The 17,880-nt window shown below is 38.0% G+C and overlaps 1 protein-coding gene across 2 annotated transcripts in view; it reads left to right on the plus strand.

The window, feature by feature from the left end:
- The window catches only part of UBR5 (ubiquitin protein ligase E3 component n-recognin 5), an 85,439-nt gene extending 73,598 nt beyond the window's left edge, over positions 1 to 11,841 (plus strand). For both annotated transcript variants that reach the window (XM_029959421.1, XM_029959422.1), the window contains exons 46-60: positions 485 to 705; positions 1,292 to 1,412; positions 1,520 to 1,618; positions 1,893 to 2,136; positions 2,675 to 2,786; positions 3,311 to 3,455; positions 3,774 to 3,904; positions 4,802 to 4,862; positions 5,161 to 5,336; positions 5,701 to 5,785; positions 6,740 to 6,895; positions 7,263 to 7,376; positions 8,738 to 8,882; positions 9,478 to 9,563; positions 10,684 to 11,841. In XM_029959421.1, coding sequence (XP_029815281.1) covers positions 485 to 705; positions 1,292 to 1,412; positions 1,520 to 1,618; positions 1,893 to 2,136; positions 2,675 to 2,786; positions 3,311 to 3,455; positions 3,774 to 3,904; positions 4,802 to 4,862; positions 5,161 to 5,336; positions 5,701 to 5,785; positions 6,740 to 6,895; positions 7,263 to 7,376; positions 8,738 to 8,882; positions 9,478 to 9,563; positions 10,684 to 10,896 — 2,109 coding nt within the window. In that variant the 3' untranslated portion in view covers positions 10,897 to 11,841. The remainder of the gene's footprint in view (positions 1 to 484; positions 706 to 1,291; positions 1,413 to 1,519; positions 1,619 to 1,892; positions 2,137 to 2,674; positions 2,787 to 3,310; positions 3,456 to 3,773; positions 3,905 to 4,801; positions 4,863 to 5,160; positions 5,337 to 5,700; positions 5,786 to 6,739; positions 6,896 to 7,262; positions 7,377 to 8,737; positions 8,883 to 9,477; positions 9,564 to 10,683) is intronic.
- The last annotated feature ends 6,039 nt before the right edge of the window (positions 11,842 to 17,880 follow it).

Raw genomic sequence — 17,880 nt, forward strand, 5'->3', positions numbered from 1 at the left:
TTCCAAGTAGCTTTCACAATGATAATTTCAAAGCCCAGTGCATGTGAAAACTTGGATTTTTTTTTATGTAAAGTATGCTTATTTTTTTAAATACAGAAACTTTTATGGTCATTGATTTATAGCAAATGTCAAGTAATTTTTTAAATGCTGTGGTACAATCCCGAGTTAATTTTGAAACACCAATTATATAATTATTTGTGATAAAAAGATTTAAATCTCCCTGTAGCCCAGTAGATTTGAGTTGCCTACAGACTGAGCATTAAATGGCAAGCAAATTAAATGCAAACATAAAGTGGGGAAAATGTTTTGGGTTTTTTTTTTATTTTTTTAAATTTTTGAAATTACGGAGATTACTTTGTTTTAACAGGTCAATTACTGTGCTCAGTTTAGTGTGGTTTAAAATACACATGTATGTATAGATGTGCTAAAAAAGCTGTCTAGAATGCTTTGAAAGTGCAATTAAATTTTACTTCTTCTTGTTTAGGTCCTTCCAACTAAAATGTCTTATGCAGCCAACTTAAAAAATGTTATGAGCATGCAAAATCGGCAAAAGAAGGAAGGGGAGGAACAAAATGTGCCTACAGAAGAATCTGAGAGTTCAAAACCAGGGCCTTCAGCTCATGACCTTGCAGCACAACTGAAAAGCAGCTTGTTGGCAGAGATAGGACTGACAGAAAGCGAAGGGCCACCTCTCACATCTTTCAGGTAGTTGAGTTAAAAATTAATCTATGAAATATATTTCTGAACTGATAAACAGATATTTGGGACTCTGAAAAAGTATTTTTAAATTAAAAAGGGTAGCTTAATTTAGTTTGAATTTGTAGTTTGTAAATGATGATTGTTTCTGAAGTGAAGAGTAGAACAGTCTTCGAAGAGATTTGTGGAAACTGTAGACAAAATCCTTTACTCCCTGACTTCCTGCTGCAGACCTACTGTGATGTCCTGGGTAGCTAAGTTTAACATTTGTAATTGACAACCATCTGTATCTGATGGGGCTGACCAAACTTTATGCACTTAGGGGTTGAACTGCACTCATGTTGAATTACAGCTTTTTAAAATAAATTAAAGTCTTGATTGAAGGAAGACCAATAACAGTTTTGGATGCAAAACATGCGTTTCAGCTGAAACTAAGCAGTTTCATATGCTTCTGTCCACAAACTTAGTGTACTGTGTTGTTTATCAGGAAAAAAAACTTAGTTGAAGTCAGAGGGTAAGAAAAAGGTGAAGTACACAAAATGAGTCTGAAATTTGACTTGATTTCACGTCTGTCATTTCTCCCTCCTCCTGTCAGGCCGCAGTGTAGCTTCATGGGCATGGTTATATCTCATGACATGTTGCTGGGACGTTGGCGCCTTTCTTTGGAGTTGTTCGGTAGAGTATTCATGGAAGATGTCGGAGCAGAGCCTGGATCGGTATGTACTTCTCTGTGTAAGGACAGTTCCTCTTGCAGCTAAGTTATGATCCTCTCTCATTATTCTGATTTTGGGGTTTGTGTTTTGTTTGTTTTTTTTATTTTAAGATCTTGACTGAATTAGGTGGTTTTGAAGTAAAGGAGTCGAAATTCCGCAGGGAGATGGAAAAACTTAGAAACCAGCAATCAAGGGATTTGACGTTGGAGGTAAAAAATGTTAGTTTATCTTCTGAATTTGTTTTCATTAAGAGTTGAATTATTGCAGTAACTTGATAGGAAAAGTTGTATTTCAGAGTCTGCAAAGAGGTGTCTTAAACCTAACTTTGGGAGCTGTGTTCCAATTATTCTGTGTTTTTTCACAGTCTGACTGGTATTTTCTGAGTCTATGCAGAAGTGTTCAGAAATTTGTCATGAAGCTGTAATGCTTTCTCTATGATGATTGGTAAAGAAAAGAAAACTATTTTTTTTGATTTCTTACTAGGTTGATCGAGACAGAGACCTTCTAATTCAGCAGACCATGAGGCAGCTCAACAATCATTTTGGTCGCAGGTGTGCCACCACTCCGATGGCTGTACACAGGGTGAAAGTTACTTTTAAAGATGAGCCCGGAGAAGGCAGCGGTGTGGCACGAAGCTTTTATACTGCTATTGCACAGGCTTTTCTGTCAAACGAGAAACTGCCAAATCTAGATTGTATTCAGAATGCCAACAAGGGTACCCATACAAGTAAGTGATGCACAACAGTTAATCTACAGAAAACATTCATACAAGCCTTGGGTACTTTTTTACACTGAAATACTTGGCATTGTGTCAGAGATGTCTCTGAGGCAAGGAAATTGCTTTTTTCCCCCTGCTTTCAGAAACAGGAAGCTCTTGTTTTTCTCAAAACAAGAGTCTGCTTTAGATGCGCTCAGCTTTTTTTGAGCATCTTTTTCTCCAGTTGGTAATAATTGTCAAGATTTTAGCTATTAAGAGCTTACACATTTTAATATGGCTGCTCCATCTGACTTTTCACAAGTATATTTTTATGTTTTTGAAAGTATATATAAACTCTCAAAGTATTTTGTCATTTTTAAGTTGGTAAAAACATTTCAGGTTCCTTTATTAAGTTTGGCTCAACCCCAATCACTGCTTCGAGTGAAGTGGTTTTGTCTCATTGATGTCTGTCAAGCTCTTCCAAAACTGAAACTTTCCTTACACTGAAACTTAAGTAGGGGAGAGAAATATAAAGATGTTTAAGTTTATGAGGTTTTTTGCCCTTCAGGTCTGATGCAGAGATTGCGAAATAGGGGAGAGAGAGATCGGGAAAGGGAGCGAGAGAGAGAAATGCGGAGAAGTAGTGGCTTGCGAACTGGTTCTCGGAGAGATAGGGATAGGTAAGTGATAAATTTTAATTTGTTGAAGATACTTTGTCAAATAGAATAATTGCCTTGGATATCTTCAGGAAAAATACTTCACTTCCTCCAGTTAAGGGAGCCTTTTTCATTTTCAGGAGCAATTTGCTGGGTAATTTCTTGAAATTCAGTATATACTTCTAGTTCTTTAAAGAATAATTATGCTTACTTTAGCATTGATAGATGATGTCTTAACCATAGGCCATCAGTTTTACTGCCAAAACAATAACAAAACCTTGCATACTAGAATGAAATTGTGAGGTGGTTTAGAAACAATGTTGCCATTGGTGGCATGTCTGACTGCTGTATCCAAAATACTAGTAATATTAAAATCTCCGGTTCATTTTGGTTCTGTGTTTCTGATTCATTCTCTCCAAGCAGCTGTGAGCAACACTACTATTCCAGCATTAGAGCTAACACTAATCTGAATCTGTGTGCAAATGATATTGTTCCAGAGGATTTTTGCATATTTCCTCTGAAATACAAACTGCTCTGATTTTCTTAAGGGACTTCAGAAGACAACTGTCCATTGACACACGGCCTTTTAGACCAGCATCAGAAGGAAATCCTAGTGATGACCCTGACCCTCTTCCAGCACACAGACAAGCCCTTGGAGAACGGCTCTACCCTCGAGTGCAAGCAATGCAACCAGTAAGACTTCTCTAATACACTTAATGATTGTTCTTGTCATCTTTTAATGTAAAAGTTGATTTCCTTATCCATGAATGTTTAACATAACTGAAAATATTTGAACACATAGGACTGATTTTATATTCTTTGTCATTTTCTTAAGGTTTTGGTTTTGTAATTTGTTGTTTAGCTTAGAAGGTATCTTGTAATGCATTCTGTATTTAATAGAATTATATTTAATGCAATCTGTATTTAAAATACCCAAACTTTTGTAAAGCGGTATTTGAAAATGAGAGAATTGGAGGAGAACAGTAAAACCTATCATTCCTTTATCCCTAGGCATTTGCAAGTAAAATCACAGGAATGTTGTTGGAATTGTCTCCTGCTCAGCTGCTTCTGTTACTAGCTAGTGAAGATTCCCTTAGAGCAAGAGTTGATGAAGCAATGGAACTCATTATTGCGCATGGCAGGTAAAGTATTAAGAATTTAGATAAGAAGTGAGAACTGATTTTGTGGCCAAAGAACCAGTACTGTTCTACATCTACTCCGATAAATGCAGCTTATTCCTTGATATTCTACATATTTTTCTTTGGACGAGTAACTTATTGGCTTCAGTTTAATCTACTGTGACTGGTTTCAAAATACGACAATTCCTTCTCAAGAGCAGCCCTGCTGAAAAAGGACTTGAGGGTGCTGGTGGATGGGAGGCTGGACATGACCCAGCAGTATGTGCTCACAGCCCAGAAAGCCAGTTGTGTCCTGGGCTGCATCAAAAGCAGTGTGGCCAGCAGGGCGAGGGAGGAAGTTCTGCCCCTTCTCTTGGTGAGACCCCACCTGGAGTGCTACATCCAGCTCTGGGGTCCTCAGCATGGGAAGGACATTGACCTGTTGGACTGAGTCCAGAGGAGGACCACCAAGTTGATCAGAGGGACAGAGCACCTCTCCTGCAAGGAAAGGCTGAGAGAATTGGATTGTACAGCCTGGAAAAGAGAAGGCTTAGAGGTGATCTAATTGCAGCCTTCCAGTACCTGAAGGGACCCTACAAGGGCATGCAGTGACAGGACAAGGGGGAATGGCTTCAAAATGAAAGAGAGTAGGTTTAGATTAGATATTAGGAAAAAATTCTTTGCTGTGAGGGTGGTGAGGCACTGGAACAGGTTGCCCAGAGAAGTTGTGGATGCTCAGTACCTGGAAACATTCAAGGCCAGGCTGGATGGAGCTCTGAGAAGCCTGGTCTAGTGGAAAGTGTCCCTGCCCACAGCAGGGGTGTTGGAAATAGATGATCTTTAAGGTCCCTTCCAACCCAGACCATTCTGTGATTCTATGATTCTGTGAAATTAAATCTACCTTTTTATTTCCTTTTCAAGGGAGAATGGTGCTGACAGCATATTGGATCTTGGATTGCTAGACTCTTCAGATAAAGTGCAGGTAACAACAAATGAAATTTACACACAATTCAGTTGTATGAGTTAATTTTAAAAATGCAAGCAACTTTCTTTATCATGCAAGACAAAGTTCTGTTTAATCATCTTGTGGAGTTATCTTTTTTATTTTCTTTTGAAAAGATTAAACAGTAATTAGTCAAAAGTATAAAATTACCATTGAGAAATATGGAAATTTTTAACGAATGGAACTTGAATCTTTGGGTCTAGTAGCAAATAGCTTGTTGATGTGTGTCAGTAACTAGAGGTAAGCTTGCTAATTGCTATTCTGACTTTCAAACCAGGAAAACAGAAAGCGACATGGATCCAGCCGCAGTGTAGTAGATATGGAATTAGATGATACAGATGATGGGGATGATAATGCACCACTTTTCTACCAGCCTGGAAAACGAGGGTTTTATACACCGAGACCTGGTAAAAACACAGATGCAAGGCTGAATTGTTTCCGAAACATTGGCAGGTATGCTCCTATTAACTCTCTGGTCTGAAAAAATTTAAAAGACAAACATACACAAGAGCAGGGAGAGTACCAATAATCCAAGTGCAAACACTTTCTTTTTATGCTCTGTATTTCTCAGCCTGAGCTAAATAGGGGAATTTGCATACATCAACTTGAGGTTTCTTTTCCTGTTAAATTTTAATTTTTCATGTATTTATTTTTAATTATGTATGTCCATGATTTTCTTTTGTGGACTGATATGGCTGGAAAGCTAGCTGCAGCTTAATTCTTAAAATATATATGGACATTTTAATGTGAGTTTTCTGATAGATCTTTAGTGTCATTTCTGCTGTATTCAAAACAAATCCCAAACATTTATTTTCAGAATCCTAGGACTGTGCTTGTTGCAGAATGAACTATGTCCCATCACGTTAAATAGACACGTAATCAAATTTCTACTTAGCAGAAAGGTAAGTTGAACATATAAGTTTTAATTTCCTGTAGTTACTTAAAATCTCATCTTTAAAAATTGGGTTTTTTTCCTTAACCACTTATGTATTAACTATCAAAGTTGATACTGGAACTGTATTGATATCTTTAATTTGAGGAGTTGTCTTTAATTTGAGGAGTACTAATTCTTTCATTTCCTAGATTTTGAACAGAGTAGATGTACTAGAATTCAGGTATTTGACTAAGATGTAATGGCTTGTAATACGTTAGCCTTTGACTCTCTCCAGAAACTGCTTGTTGTCTCCCTTTTTCTATTCCTGAGAGAATCAGGAGAGACACTGTTAGACAGACATTAGTAGACAATAGTATCTTAGCTTATAGAAAAGTATTTTTCTGGATATTTGAGAGAACTCATTAATTTGTAATTAAAATTTTGCCTCAGGTGTAGGTATAATTTAATTCAGAGCAATAATTACCTAAACTTTTGACAAAAATGTTTCCCCGCCCCATTAAACTCTAATACTGTGCTGCACATCTCATGTGTTAGTCAATGGCACTGTTAATTCTGTCTGATGTAACAAACTTAAACCAAGATTTATTACTGCAGGTCTTTCCTTAAAAACAATTTGGATCACATAATCAGTTATACAACACAGGTATAATCTTTAATGGAAAAGGGTTAATGGCAGAAATGATCTCTGAATATCCCCTTGTATCTTCCAAGAGCGATTCCCTTCTAAATCTTTTCTTCAGGTTTTTCATGTTGAATATATATTCCTTCCAGTATTCTAAAGTAAATTCTAAAGTGGGCTGAAAATAGGAGTTTGACTGCATTTATTTCTGTGTGTTTGTATGCTTTGTTGCATGGGCTATGCACTGCTGTATGCTAGTGCATAAACCAGGCACAGATCACATAATTTTGAATCTACTCTTAAACAACTGATATGTTTCAAACATCTGTCTTTTTTCTACAGGTGAACTGGCACGACTTTGCTTTTTTTGATCCGGTTATGTATGAAAGCCTTCGGCAACTTATCCTTGCTTCCCAGAGTGCAGATGCTGATGCAGTGTTTGCAGCAATGGACTTGGCCTTTGCAATAGACCTGTGTAAGGAGGAGGGTGGAGGGCAGGTAAGCACAGCTAAATCTGTGTCTCTGTAGTTTCAGAATTTAACAGTTTATGCAGGCTGCAGTGTACACATGATCCATGCTCTCCTCAGATGGCAGTCACAACACTTTTTCTAGATTCAAATACAGTGTTCTCCACAGACATTGAAGCATGGAGTTTTTTTCTTGAAGGTGATGTAAAGCCTACCATAAAGCCTGGCTAGCACAATCAATCCTAAGGAATCTTTAAAACTAACCTGTACTAGTAAATTTGCTTGTTTTTAGAGTTATATTAATCAATAAATCACTGTGTAGTGTACTGTGGTGGTTATAATAATCTCATTTCCTTCCCTCCCCCCCCTTTTAAATGGTCCTTGCTTCTTTTCCATAGGTTGAACTTATTTCCAATGGTGTAAATATACCAGTCACTCCTCAGAATGTATATGAGTATGTCCGGGAATATGCAGAACACCGAATGTTGGTAGTAGCAGAACAGCCTCTACATGTAAGTCTTTGGTGGAATGTTTTTAAAAAGAAGAAAAAAACCCTGTAAGATTTCAGTTAGTTAATTATTTTTATTAGGTATTGCTAATCAGGTTTTTTTGAAGTCTTTTCAACTTGATTAAAAGTATTTAATTTCCTGTTTTTTTCTTAATTGTATAGCTATTTATGGAGTACTGTGAAGACCAAGTACTTTGAGCAATTTCTTTTTCTTATAGAGTGAAAGATAATTTCTTTTATGATAGATCTCATTGGTTAAGTATATATGTTCATTTTTTGAGCTCAAATGGCATGTATGCTCTTGGAACTTTGGCTTTGTATTTGGCAGCTACTTTGTTCTAATAATGTATCACCTTTGATTTGTTTATACTTATAAACAAAGATAGAAATTAAAATTCAAAATATTTACATAAATCGCCTTGAACTTTTGATTTGCATCTTTGTTTTAAAAGCAAAAATCAGTTATGATGCAGACAACTTTGTTCTTATATTACTAGCCTGGCAGGAAACCTAAAAATTGGCTAGGAAACCGTATTAAAATAATTTTCTTTTTGAAACTCCTCTAAAATAAAACTTTTAAGGAATAATACATCTTTGTTGACAGTTAATGAAGGTCTAGTCTGTCCTATGATGCTACATGTAAACTTGGTCACTTGTACTGATTGGGGTTTCCTGCTGCACATCTGAGATAAGTGAGCAGACTGCCTCTGTGCAGTGAACAGATTACCTCTGTACAGTTGAGGTCCAGAATTTTCACAGACAGAACATGTTCCTGGAATTAAGCTACTTGATTTCCATGTCTGTCTGTATTAATAGTTTGACTCTTTTTTTTTATTTTAAGAGTTGGAAACCATTACACCTGTATTCAACTTGGAATTTACTAAAGCAAATTTACTCATAATATTCCATTTTGAAAATGGAATTTCCAGTCTTTTCAGGATATTACTTATTAATATAGAATATAAGTGTGTGTAACATTTTTAAAGCAGAGTTGGCATATAGGTCTGAAGAAGAAAGGACATTCAAGATGCATTTTTGTTTTGAATTCTTATGAGATTCAGCACAGCTCAGCAAAATACCTGAACTTTTAGCATTAGAGAGTGCATGTGCTTCTGCTCCTGGTGAAATATTAGCTCAAACCATTACTGCTTTCTTTTGCTGTAGTACATAGGGTTTAGCAGAGTGGTGCAGTTCTTTGTTTCAGAAAATTTGCATCACAGATGATAAAGCTTTGAAAGAAAAGAACAGCTCAGAGAATGAGTTTTGAGTTAATGGCAGATTTCACATGAAACTTTTCAGTAATGCATTTGAAGTCAGTCCTAAAGTTATATGTTTACAACGTGCATCCTGTGGTTTTCACTTAAGGCAATGAGGAAGGGTCTCCTGGATGTACTTCCAAAGAATTCATTAGAAGATCTGACAGCAGAAGATTTCAGACTTTTGGTAAATGGCTGTGGTGAAGTAAATGTGCAAATGCTAATCAGCTTTACCTCTTTCAACGATGAGTCAGGTATGAAATAACTTACTCATAAATAGAGTTGCACGGATAACTTAACACCCTTTGTTCTGTGTGGAGTAGTTACCGGCATTAAACTACTTCTTCAAATTTGACATTAGTTAGTAAGTCAATGAAACTTGTAATGAAATTATTACTTTTTTTTTTTTACAGTCCTTTGAAAATATTTACTGTCAATTAGGAGAGGGTGGGGAAAGCACATTTTCCAGCTTTGCTGTCACATGATGTTAAATAGAAGGATTGTATTATTGGTAGTATATCTTTCTTGTGAAAATTATGACCTAACTTTAGGACTATAAATGGGATGGATGCAAGTCTAATATTTCTTACATAATTTTTAAACTGCATTTAGCTGTAGTTAGGCTTTTTGGGAGGGAGAGGTGGGAGCTGTACTGAGGTATGTCAGAGTTAGCCTGGCATTCAAAGGTATGTGTATCAGCTTTGAAATTATTAGTGTCTCCAATATAAGGACTTTGTGAATGTGCTTGTAGCTGAGATCCAACTTGCAGCACATGTAAAATGTATCTCTTAATGTTATTGCCCAGTGTACCAGCTGAATTGTGTATTGTATCTTTTTTATTTCACATAGGAGAAAATGCTGAGAAGCTTTTGCAATTCAAGCGTTGGTTTTGGTCCATAGTTGAGAAGATGAGTATGACAGAAAGACAAGATCTAGTAAGTTGCTCATTCCCAATGGAAACATGCAGGAAAATTGGAGTAACTGTGGCATCATTACTGTTTTTAACTGTAATTAGAGATTTTTTACAAGAAGAGTTAATTTAGCAGAGCAGAGTAGTAGGGTTGGGTTAGACTGTCAGTCCTGGAAATGAGGTGTGAATCCTAAACCTTCTTGCAACTGGAAGTAAGCGTGGTGTGTCCTTATCCATAATTATTGGTCTCTTATGGAAGCACAGTTTTAGTCTGCACAGTTGTTCTTAAGCTGACTAACTGTGGTTACTCAACTGTGTTGTGGGCTAGTAGGGTTTTGAGGTTGAGTTCTCTTTATGGATCATCTACTCATCTGACTTCTGTGTCTCCCAAGGGCAATATGTGTGTCCTCCCTGGAAGATGTCAGTAATGACACTATGTCCTTCTCAAAGGCCTCTGGGAAAAGGCTGATGAGAAGCATGAAAGAACAAGATACTGTTCAGGGAGCTTAATTTTTTAAAACTTGCCTGTAAATTGTATTAATTGTACGCTTCCTAAAACTGTTTGATTTTAACTTTCTACTACTTAAAGTACTATCTCTCCCTTACAGTCTACTAAATAGGAACAAGGACTGCTCTGAAAACTGGAAACTCTAAAGCATATATTTTAAGGAGTATCTGTGGTTACTCTTTGGTGTGACTCAGCTCTGCAAGTCAGTATTTCACACCTGAGACAATAAACCAAATACTCCCTGTTGCCGCCTTTTGTCTGTACCAGTACTACATTCTGTAGTCACTAATTGGTTTGCAAGAGATTTCTGATACATTTTATATGGATGGCAGTCACCCCCTTCCCAGGTGATTTGGGGAGATTTCATTTACTGAGGATTTGTTGATACAGGATAATGTTGAGTGCTGCTTTTATTAGTTTTAACAATGAGCAGTTGAGGAAGGAATGTGAAGGAAGCTACTACAGAAGCCTGGAGCATGACTACGGAGTCTAGTTGGCATATTGAAGAGAAAATGTAGTGTGATCAAACTTGCTGTGACTGTGCAGTTCTTTTTTAACCTATTCCCTACGCAGCATGTGGGCAGTATGAATTTCAGCCTTGTACAGCATAATTTTAAATGCCATCTTCTTTTTCCAGGTTTACTTTTGGACCTCAAGTCCATCATTGCCTGCCAGTGAGGAGGGATTCCAGCCTATGCCATCCATCACAATAAGGCCACCAGATGACCAACATCTTCCTACAGCAAACACTTGCATTTCTCGCCTTTATGTCCCACTCTATTCCTCTAAGCAGATTTTGAAACAAAAATTGTTACTCGCCATTAAGACCAAGAATTTTGGTTTTGTGTAGAGTATAAAAAGTGTGTATTGCTGTGTAATATTACTAGCTAAGTTTTGTAGATTTTTCCATTTGTCTATAAAAGTTTATGAAAGTTAATGCTGTCATACCCCTGGTGGTACTTCAAAGATTTAAATGCAAACATTCCTGTACTAAATTTGTAACGTAAAGGCCTAAGGAGCACTAGCAATTTGTGATTGCAACAGTTTGCTAGTCAATAACTCCTTTGCCTAACCCCAGCCAAAGATGACAGCAGAACAATATAATTTACACTGTGATTTATCTTTTTGCTGAGGGAAAATATGTAAAATGTTCTGAAAATTCACTGCTGCCTTTGTGGAAAGTGTTTCAGCAAAGGTTCTTGTATAGAGGGAGTAGGGAATTTCAAAATAAAAAATTAAGTATGTTCTGTGTTTTTAACTTTTTTTTTATGGTGTTTAATTTGTGGTTGGCTGCAGTTGTGTATCATGTATATTGAACTTGTAAAAAGTTCCTGACAGCTCAGATCCTGGAGTTGGGATCGTTCACTTATGAAACCACTTTCATTGCAATTTTTGTTCTATTGCATTGAACTCTGGCGCATCAGATACCATCCCTAATATTTTGCATGTAACCTGTACCTTTAGTGTTTTTGGTTTTTTTTTCCCCTGTACATATATGATGAGGCCAATGCACAGTATTTCATAGTTCACAATCAAAATTTTTGTATCCTTGTTACAGTGAACAGACAGTCAGGAGATTGTTCCACTACCAGTTCTAACCCAACACTTGTACTCCATTATCTAACTATGTAAACTCAGCCTGGGCACTTTCTGGTAACTGTAAAATGTTTATAAGATCATGATTATTGAAGATACATTTTTTTGGAAAACTTCAATGTTCGTGAGCCGCTTAACTTCTTTTGTATCTAGCCTTTTTTTAAGTATCTTGTTACAGTTTTTTAATAAAGAAATTACAGACAAAATACCAAGTCATACTGAGGAAACAATAGTTTTTATTTATTTAGCCATTTATACTTCAGCTAACAGCATACACTAAACATAGTTGTTCATTAAAAATCTGAATTTTGTAGCTGAAAAATTGACATGCAGAAGACATTCAGCCCACATTTTACAGTTAGCAGAGAATCCTGAAAGAAATGGGCCAGGCAACCCCTTCTTTTCACAGAACTGATTTGAAGGAAAAGTGGCTTGTTCTGAAAAATCTCAAGGTAATTAGGTTAGAATAAAATTCTCAAACTGCATTTTATGTTCACTTTTGAAGTGGTTGGTTGCTTTTGGGGAGGGCAGTCTTTGACCTATGACTTCTTTTCCCTAAGGCTTGAGAGATTTTTGAGAGATAGGAACTGATTAATAAAGGAAGGAGATACTTTTTCTGTGTCAAAACAAATTTCTGAAAGCTTAGCAGACTGAAGTATTGAAGGGGTAAGAGCTTTTGTGGTGCTGATGTTCTCCCTCTTTCTTGCTTTTCCAACCCCATGAGTCCATGTTAGTGGGTTTTTTTATTTCCTTTTGTTGGGAAGAGCTAAAATAATGTTTCATCAAAATCCGAGTTGAACTCACCTTTGCCAGAGCTCCACTGGGTCTTCCTTTCTGTCAGCTAGTCTGAGGATGACCAGAAGTTACCTACATCTGATTTTCAAAAATGTCTGTTTTCATCATTTATTTAGTTGCTAGAGATATGGAGTACAGTACAACAGTCTCATCACCAGTTGCCAAATTGTTGCTAAAAATCCTGTTTTCTAAGTAAGGCTGTTTTGGGCTTGTGTAGTTAAACTGCAGATAAATTAAATAAATAGATGTAGAATTATTTCTGCAGGTACTAATAGTTCCTCTAAATCAATCATCCTAGAAAAGGATAGTTTCAATATTTGAGGATTGGAGGCTGTTCGAGATTTCCTGTTGTACCTTTCCAGTGTACCTTAAGTTCAAAACTTATCAGATTTTACTATGTTAGTATCAATTAAAAATAAAAAGCAGTACAGCCTCACAAATCTAGACAGAGGTGTTTGGTATGGCTGCTCTCTAATACTAAGGAGGGTGAGTTACAAAGGTACAGAGCAACATACACCTTATGCCAGGATTTCAAACTGGTGTGATTATTTCTACTACCAAAACCGCCTCTAACTGAAATGTGTAAACTTAGTGGAAAGCAACAAAAGAAACTGTTTAGAATAGGCATCAAATCTACAGTCTGTAAAATAAAGCTCCCTCCCTCACAAAGCTTTGTGAGGCTTGATGTACTAAAAAGTATCCAATGCCCTTGGATGAAAGGCCATATATACATGTAAAGTACTGTGTATATATATATATGTATTGTGTGTATATGTATATAAGTGTATGTGTATGTATAACATATAAATATATGTTATATGTATATATATTTCTGTATATAGCTTAAACATTTTTTAAGTCCTGTAATGTATAGCTAGACAAAAGTTATGCAGATAGCACAGTAGCTCACCATATATACACACACAAGGCATTCTGATAAGCAGAGAGGGAATTTAGAATGATTTATGCTGTCATCATTGACTTGAAATGTGTATGTAGCTTTATAAATAGCTTTTTTTCCTCTGTATGGTATATTTAAACTATATCAAGATTTTAATAAGAAAAATGTTTATTAAAATCATACACCTCCTTTCCCTTTGACTTAAGCCCTTCTGTTAGTTCACTTAAAATGTGGTAAAGAAACTAGCTAAAGGAAAATTTTGTAATGTTTAGACTTTTTTAATAGTCTAAATCCCCAGCTGTTCATAACTGCTGAAAGAGGAGATAAAGGTAGCTACTAATAAAATGTTATGATCAACTACTAGAGTAGTTCCTAATCTGAATCTAGGGAAAACTGACACTGTAGTTCTAACTTCCATGGCTAATTCTGGGCGTTGGTTTCTGGTTTTAGCTGTATCCAATACAGAAGGTAATTGCTTGCTCCAGCTTTGATAATTTTCCAGGAGTGAAAAATTGTATAGACTTACTTGACATCATGTGGCCTTTCTCATCTGTTTGATTTGGGAGTGCCTTTTCTTCCTGCCAGTTAGTCATTTGGTCATTAGATAACTGGTAAACTGGTAAATTTGTGAATCCAAAGCAATACCCTTGTACAGCAGCATTCAGGGAAGCAGAGGAAAGGAAATTTTCCTCATCTCTTAAGCTATGTTTATCTTTGCAATTGTGCAAATTATAGAGACCTGCTGTTTTTCAAAAGCTTACTTCCACATGTGGATCTGAAGAGAAGTGTGTAGGGAGCAGGTAGTTGCTGTGCAGGTGGGAGAAGTTCCCCAGTCACCACCACCACCTCCCATGAGTTAGTTTCTCAGGGGAGCCCAAATTCAGCATGGCTCTTGGTCACTCTTAACACCACATGAAAAATTGTTCAGTAGGTTTGTAGTAACCTCTTCAGATGCTCATTGCTGTGCCCTAACTCCCTTTTTATAGTGTCCTATGACCTGTGGACCATGTCTCTTGTGTGTGCATCTGTAAATGCCACTCTGAGCTGCTTCTGCATTTGTACTCCTTGCTTCACTGACACTTGAATTTCTCTGGCTTCCACTCTGTAGGGCAAACTACAGATACCTTGCTCAGTAGCTCTGATTCTCTTTTCAAGCTTTGTAGGATTTGACCTTTTTTCTGAACTCCTCAGTTTGCCTATTTAATAACAGGTCTGCCAAAGTCAAATAGAAAATTCTGCAAGTTTGGATTAACTGCATTTCAGCACTTGTAGCATTAACTTACCCTGAGGTGGAATGAATGTCCACACACATTTAAAATGGGTAGGTGAATGGGTCATGTGAAAGCTTCAGTGACTACAGTCCTTGAACTCACAGTGCTGGAAGTTCCCACATGGTGTGTGTGGGGAGGATGCCAACAGGCTTCACAGCTGGAATCTGGCCTCCATCACAGTGTAGTCCTTGCCTGACAGGACTTCTTAGCATCATCAGGAGCTCTGATGCATCCTTTGCTAGTTGGAAATTGCTTTCGTGGTTTTCATTTGCAGCTCTTTGCAGTTCTTTGCAGCTCTCAGCAGATTTGCTAAATTGAGAAGCATGAAGGGCTTTTAAATTTTTTATATCTCCTAAGGATTTTTTTGTGGAGTTGTCCAAGAGGATAACTTGAGAGGATGTCTTGCTTGAAACACAATCCTGTGAAAGACTATTTTCCCCCCTTTGCCAATGGCTTAATATAAAGGTATTTTTTGTCTGTTATCACCGTGAGTTACTATCATAGTAATAGACTTTAGTATAACAAGGCACTTGGTTGCTCCCAGGTGTTTCAGGACTTTTTTTCTATAATGGTGAAACTTTTCAGTATCCCTTTGTCCAGTGGCTGTGGCAGCTAACACAAATGCCTATGCTTGAATACTGTAGTCATGTGAACCTATTGGAAAATAGCTTGTTGCCACAACCTATGATAAGGTTTCTCTGCTAGGAGATTTAGGGGAATTTTATGCTTTAGACATACTGAAATTATTCAGAAATTGATTTTCCTACAGTAAACAGTACTAAGCTGAAAAACAGATTTGACTCTAATTTGTAAATGAAAAATTTTCAATTTGACTGAAATGGTATTTTCATATAAAAAAAAGAATTTTATAAACCATTTTTAAAAGGCAGCTAAGTATTCCCCAAAAAAGTAACAGTTTTTGGGGGAGGAAGGGAAGAGGCATTATAGTTAAAGCAGCAATGACTGCATTTGGAATGCCTTAGATAAAATTTGGGGACTTAGCCTTTCTGTGAAAGTGCAAGCTTTGGGCATGCAAAGCTGTGCTAGTGAGCCTGTTAGGTCTGTGTCTGTCCAGTAGTGTCCTAACAATGTGTGCTGCTGCTGCACCTTCATTAATTGCAATTACCGGAGTGAGAGAGCTGTTGTGGAGCCTCAGGCCACCCTTGGGAGGGCCTGTTCTCATGGGTCTTCTTCCCTCCCTGCTGTGGAGTGTCCTGCATCTCCAAGAGTTGTGCCGTGCTTTCCGGACATAACGGTGGACGTGGTCCTGTGGATCAGAGTCCCTCTCCATGCAGAAACACCTCCACAACTCCCAGCACATGTGCTTGTTGTGATCAGTGCAGGTACTGGGCCGTGAGGGCCGGGGCAGGACCACTGCCATAACACCTGGCATTTGGGAGCTAAGGAAGGACTACAGCTTCCATGCCCCCAGCAGGGAGCTTGTTCTAAACAGGGCATTGTAGGTACAGCTGAGTAATGTGGAATTTTGCAAAACTGAGCATAATGCAATATTGCATATGTATGTTTATTCGGCCTGTAAACTCTTCTATAGTTCAAGTGCTTTTCAGTGTTGTGTACATGATTTAATTAATTTATATAAAACAAAGCTAACAGAAGTTGGTGAATTTTTGTGGAGGTGCAAGAACAGCCAACTACTCTTTTGTTAATCCTTGAGGTACATTTCCTTTGCAGTATTTTTCCTTTGTATATGAATCTTTAGACACCATGTAAATAGACTTTTGCTGTGTGTTGGTAAAAGGGCAGGTGTGAGTTTAAGAAGTTATCTCCAAATAATTTAATTCCTATCTTTTGCTAATTATATTAATTTGTGGTGGTGCTTAAACCTTGTTAGAACAGGACATTCCATCATTTGGGGAATTCTGAAACAGCAGCCAAGATAATCAGGTTTGGGGACAAAGACAACTGCCAGGCATGTTGATGTCATTTAATATGAATAGTCTGCCGCTTGTTGTTTTTGGCCCAGAAATTCATGCCTCTCCCTCTTACCACCATCGTGCTCTATTACACACACCAGTAGACTTTGCCAGTGTAAATGAGTCAGGTTTGCTCTGCATCAGTGTCCCTCTAATTTTGTGCTCTGGACAAAAAGCTGAAATCTCTGGTATTCAATACACAAGTGGAGTGGTTTTGGATACGAAGATTAAACAACTTGTACAGGTATCTCTGGGTAATAAAACTTAAAGGCTGTCTCAGAGCAGTACTCAGGTAACAGCGGATGTTGTTAGTGTGAAACCACCTTTTGTCATTTACTGTTTCTGTGTTCTGGTGCGCTCTTTAGTAACTTGCTGCTTAGGCAGGTGTTTCTGCACCTCAGAAAACTCCCATGTAAGAAAACCAGAGCTGTTCTCATGCTTACTCAGGTGTGCTGCACAGATTTCACCACTTTCCTTATCTCCTGCCCTGGTGAGGCTTGACTTACTCTCACAAGGCATAAAAAACATGTAGGAAGCAGATGCAGTCCAGAGGAGCCCAGCTGGCCCAACTCCCACTTCCCATGCTTGGGAAGGGAGAAAGGGGAGGCCTCAGTCACTGTGGCAGCCAGGTACCCTTACAAAAAAAACAACAAAAAGCAAACCAAATTCCTAATGACAGAGAACTAACAAAACCAAAGGTTACCTTTGCAGAGAGGGACACCAGAATCCCTTGAAGTCCCTACCTGTGCACTGTGTCCCTTCCCTGGCTGCAGGGGGGCTGAGGATGTTTGGCCCACACTTGGACTGGGGAGCACTGGGCAGCAGTCACAGGGAGAGTGAACAGTCTTTACGGACTCATTTCCACTGAGGATCACCAGGCTTCCATGTCTTCCTTCTCCTCCTCTTCAAGGGACCACCCTGGGCTCCAGAGGACTGGCCTCCAAAGAGTGGGTCAGTCCTGCTTATGTGCTGCCTGTCTTGATGCTGAAAACCTTTTAGTTCTCACTGGTGTTTGTTTTTAGGTTTGTATCTTTGATTTCAGGTCTCTGTGACAAACTCTGCTGTATCCATTCGGTGGGGCCTTTCTTCTCTCCTATAGGACTGGTTATTTTGGTACAGGACTCACATGTCTACAAAAAAGGTGCCCGAGGGCCTGGCCACCTTCGGGATGAGGAGGGAAGAGGAAACCAGGGAACTCTGATGGTTCCCAGCTCTGGATGAGATCTCTCAGCTTGCAAGAAGGGACAGAAACAAATATTAATCATACGCACGCTCACAGGCCCTTGAGAAGCTGCCTGTGTGTTACGCAGTTACCGAGCCGTCCCCGGGGGCGGAGC

The sequence above is a fragment of the Manacus vitellinus genome, unplaced genomic scaffold, assembly GCF_001715985.3.
Source record: "Manacus vitellinus isolate BGI_N305 unplaced genomic scaffold, ASM171598v3 scaffold_1_pilon, whole genome shotgun sequence".
Classification (NCBI taxonomy): Eukaryota; Metazoa; Chordata; class Aves; order Passeriformes; family Pipridae; genus Manacus; species Manacus vitellinus.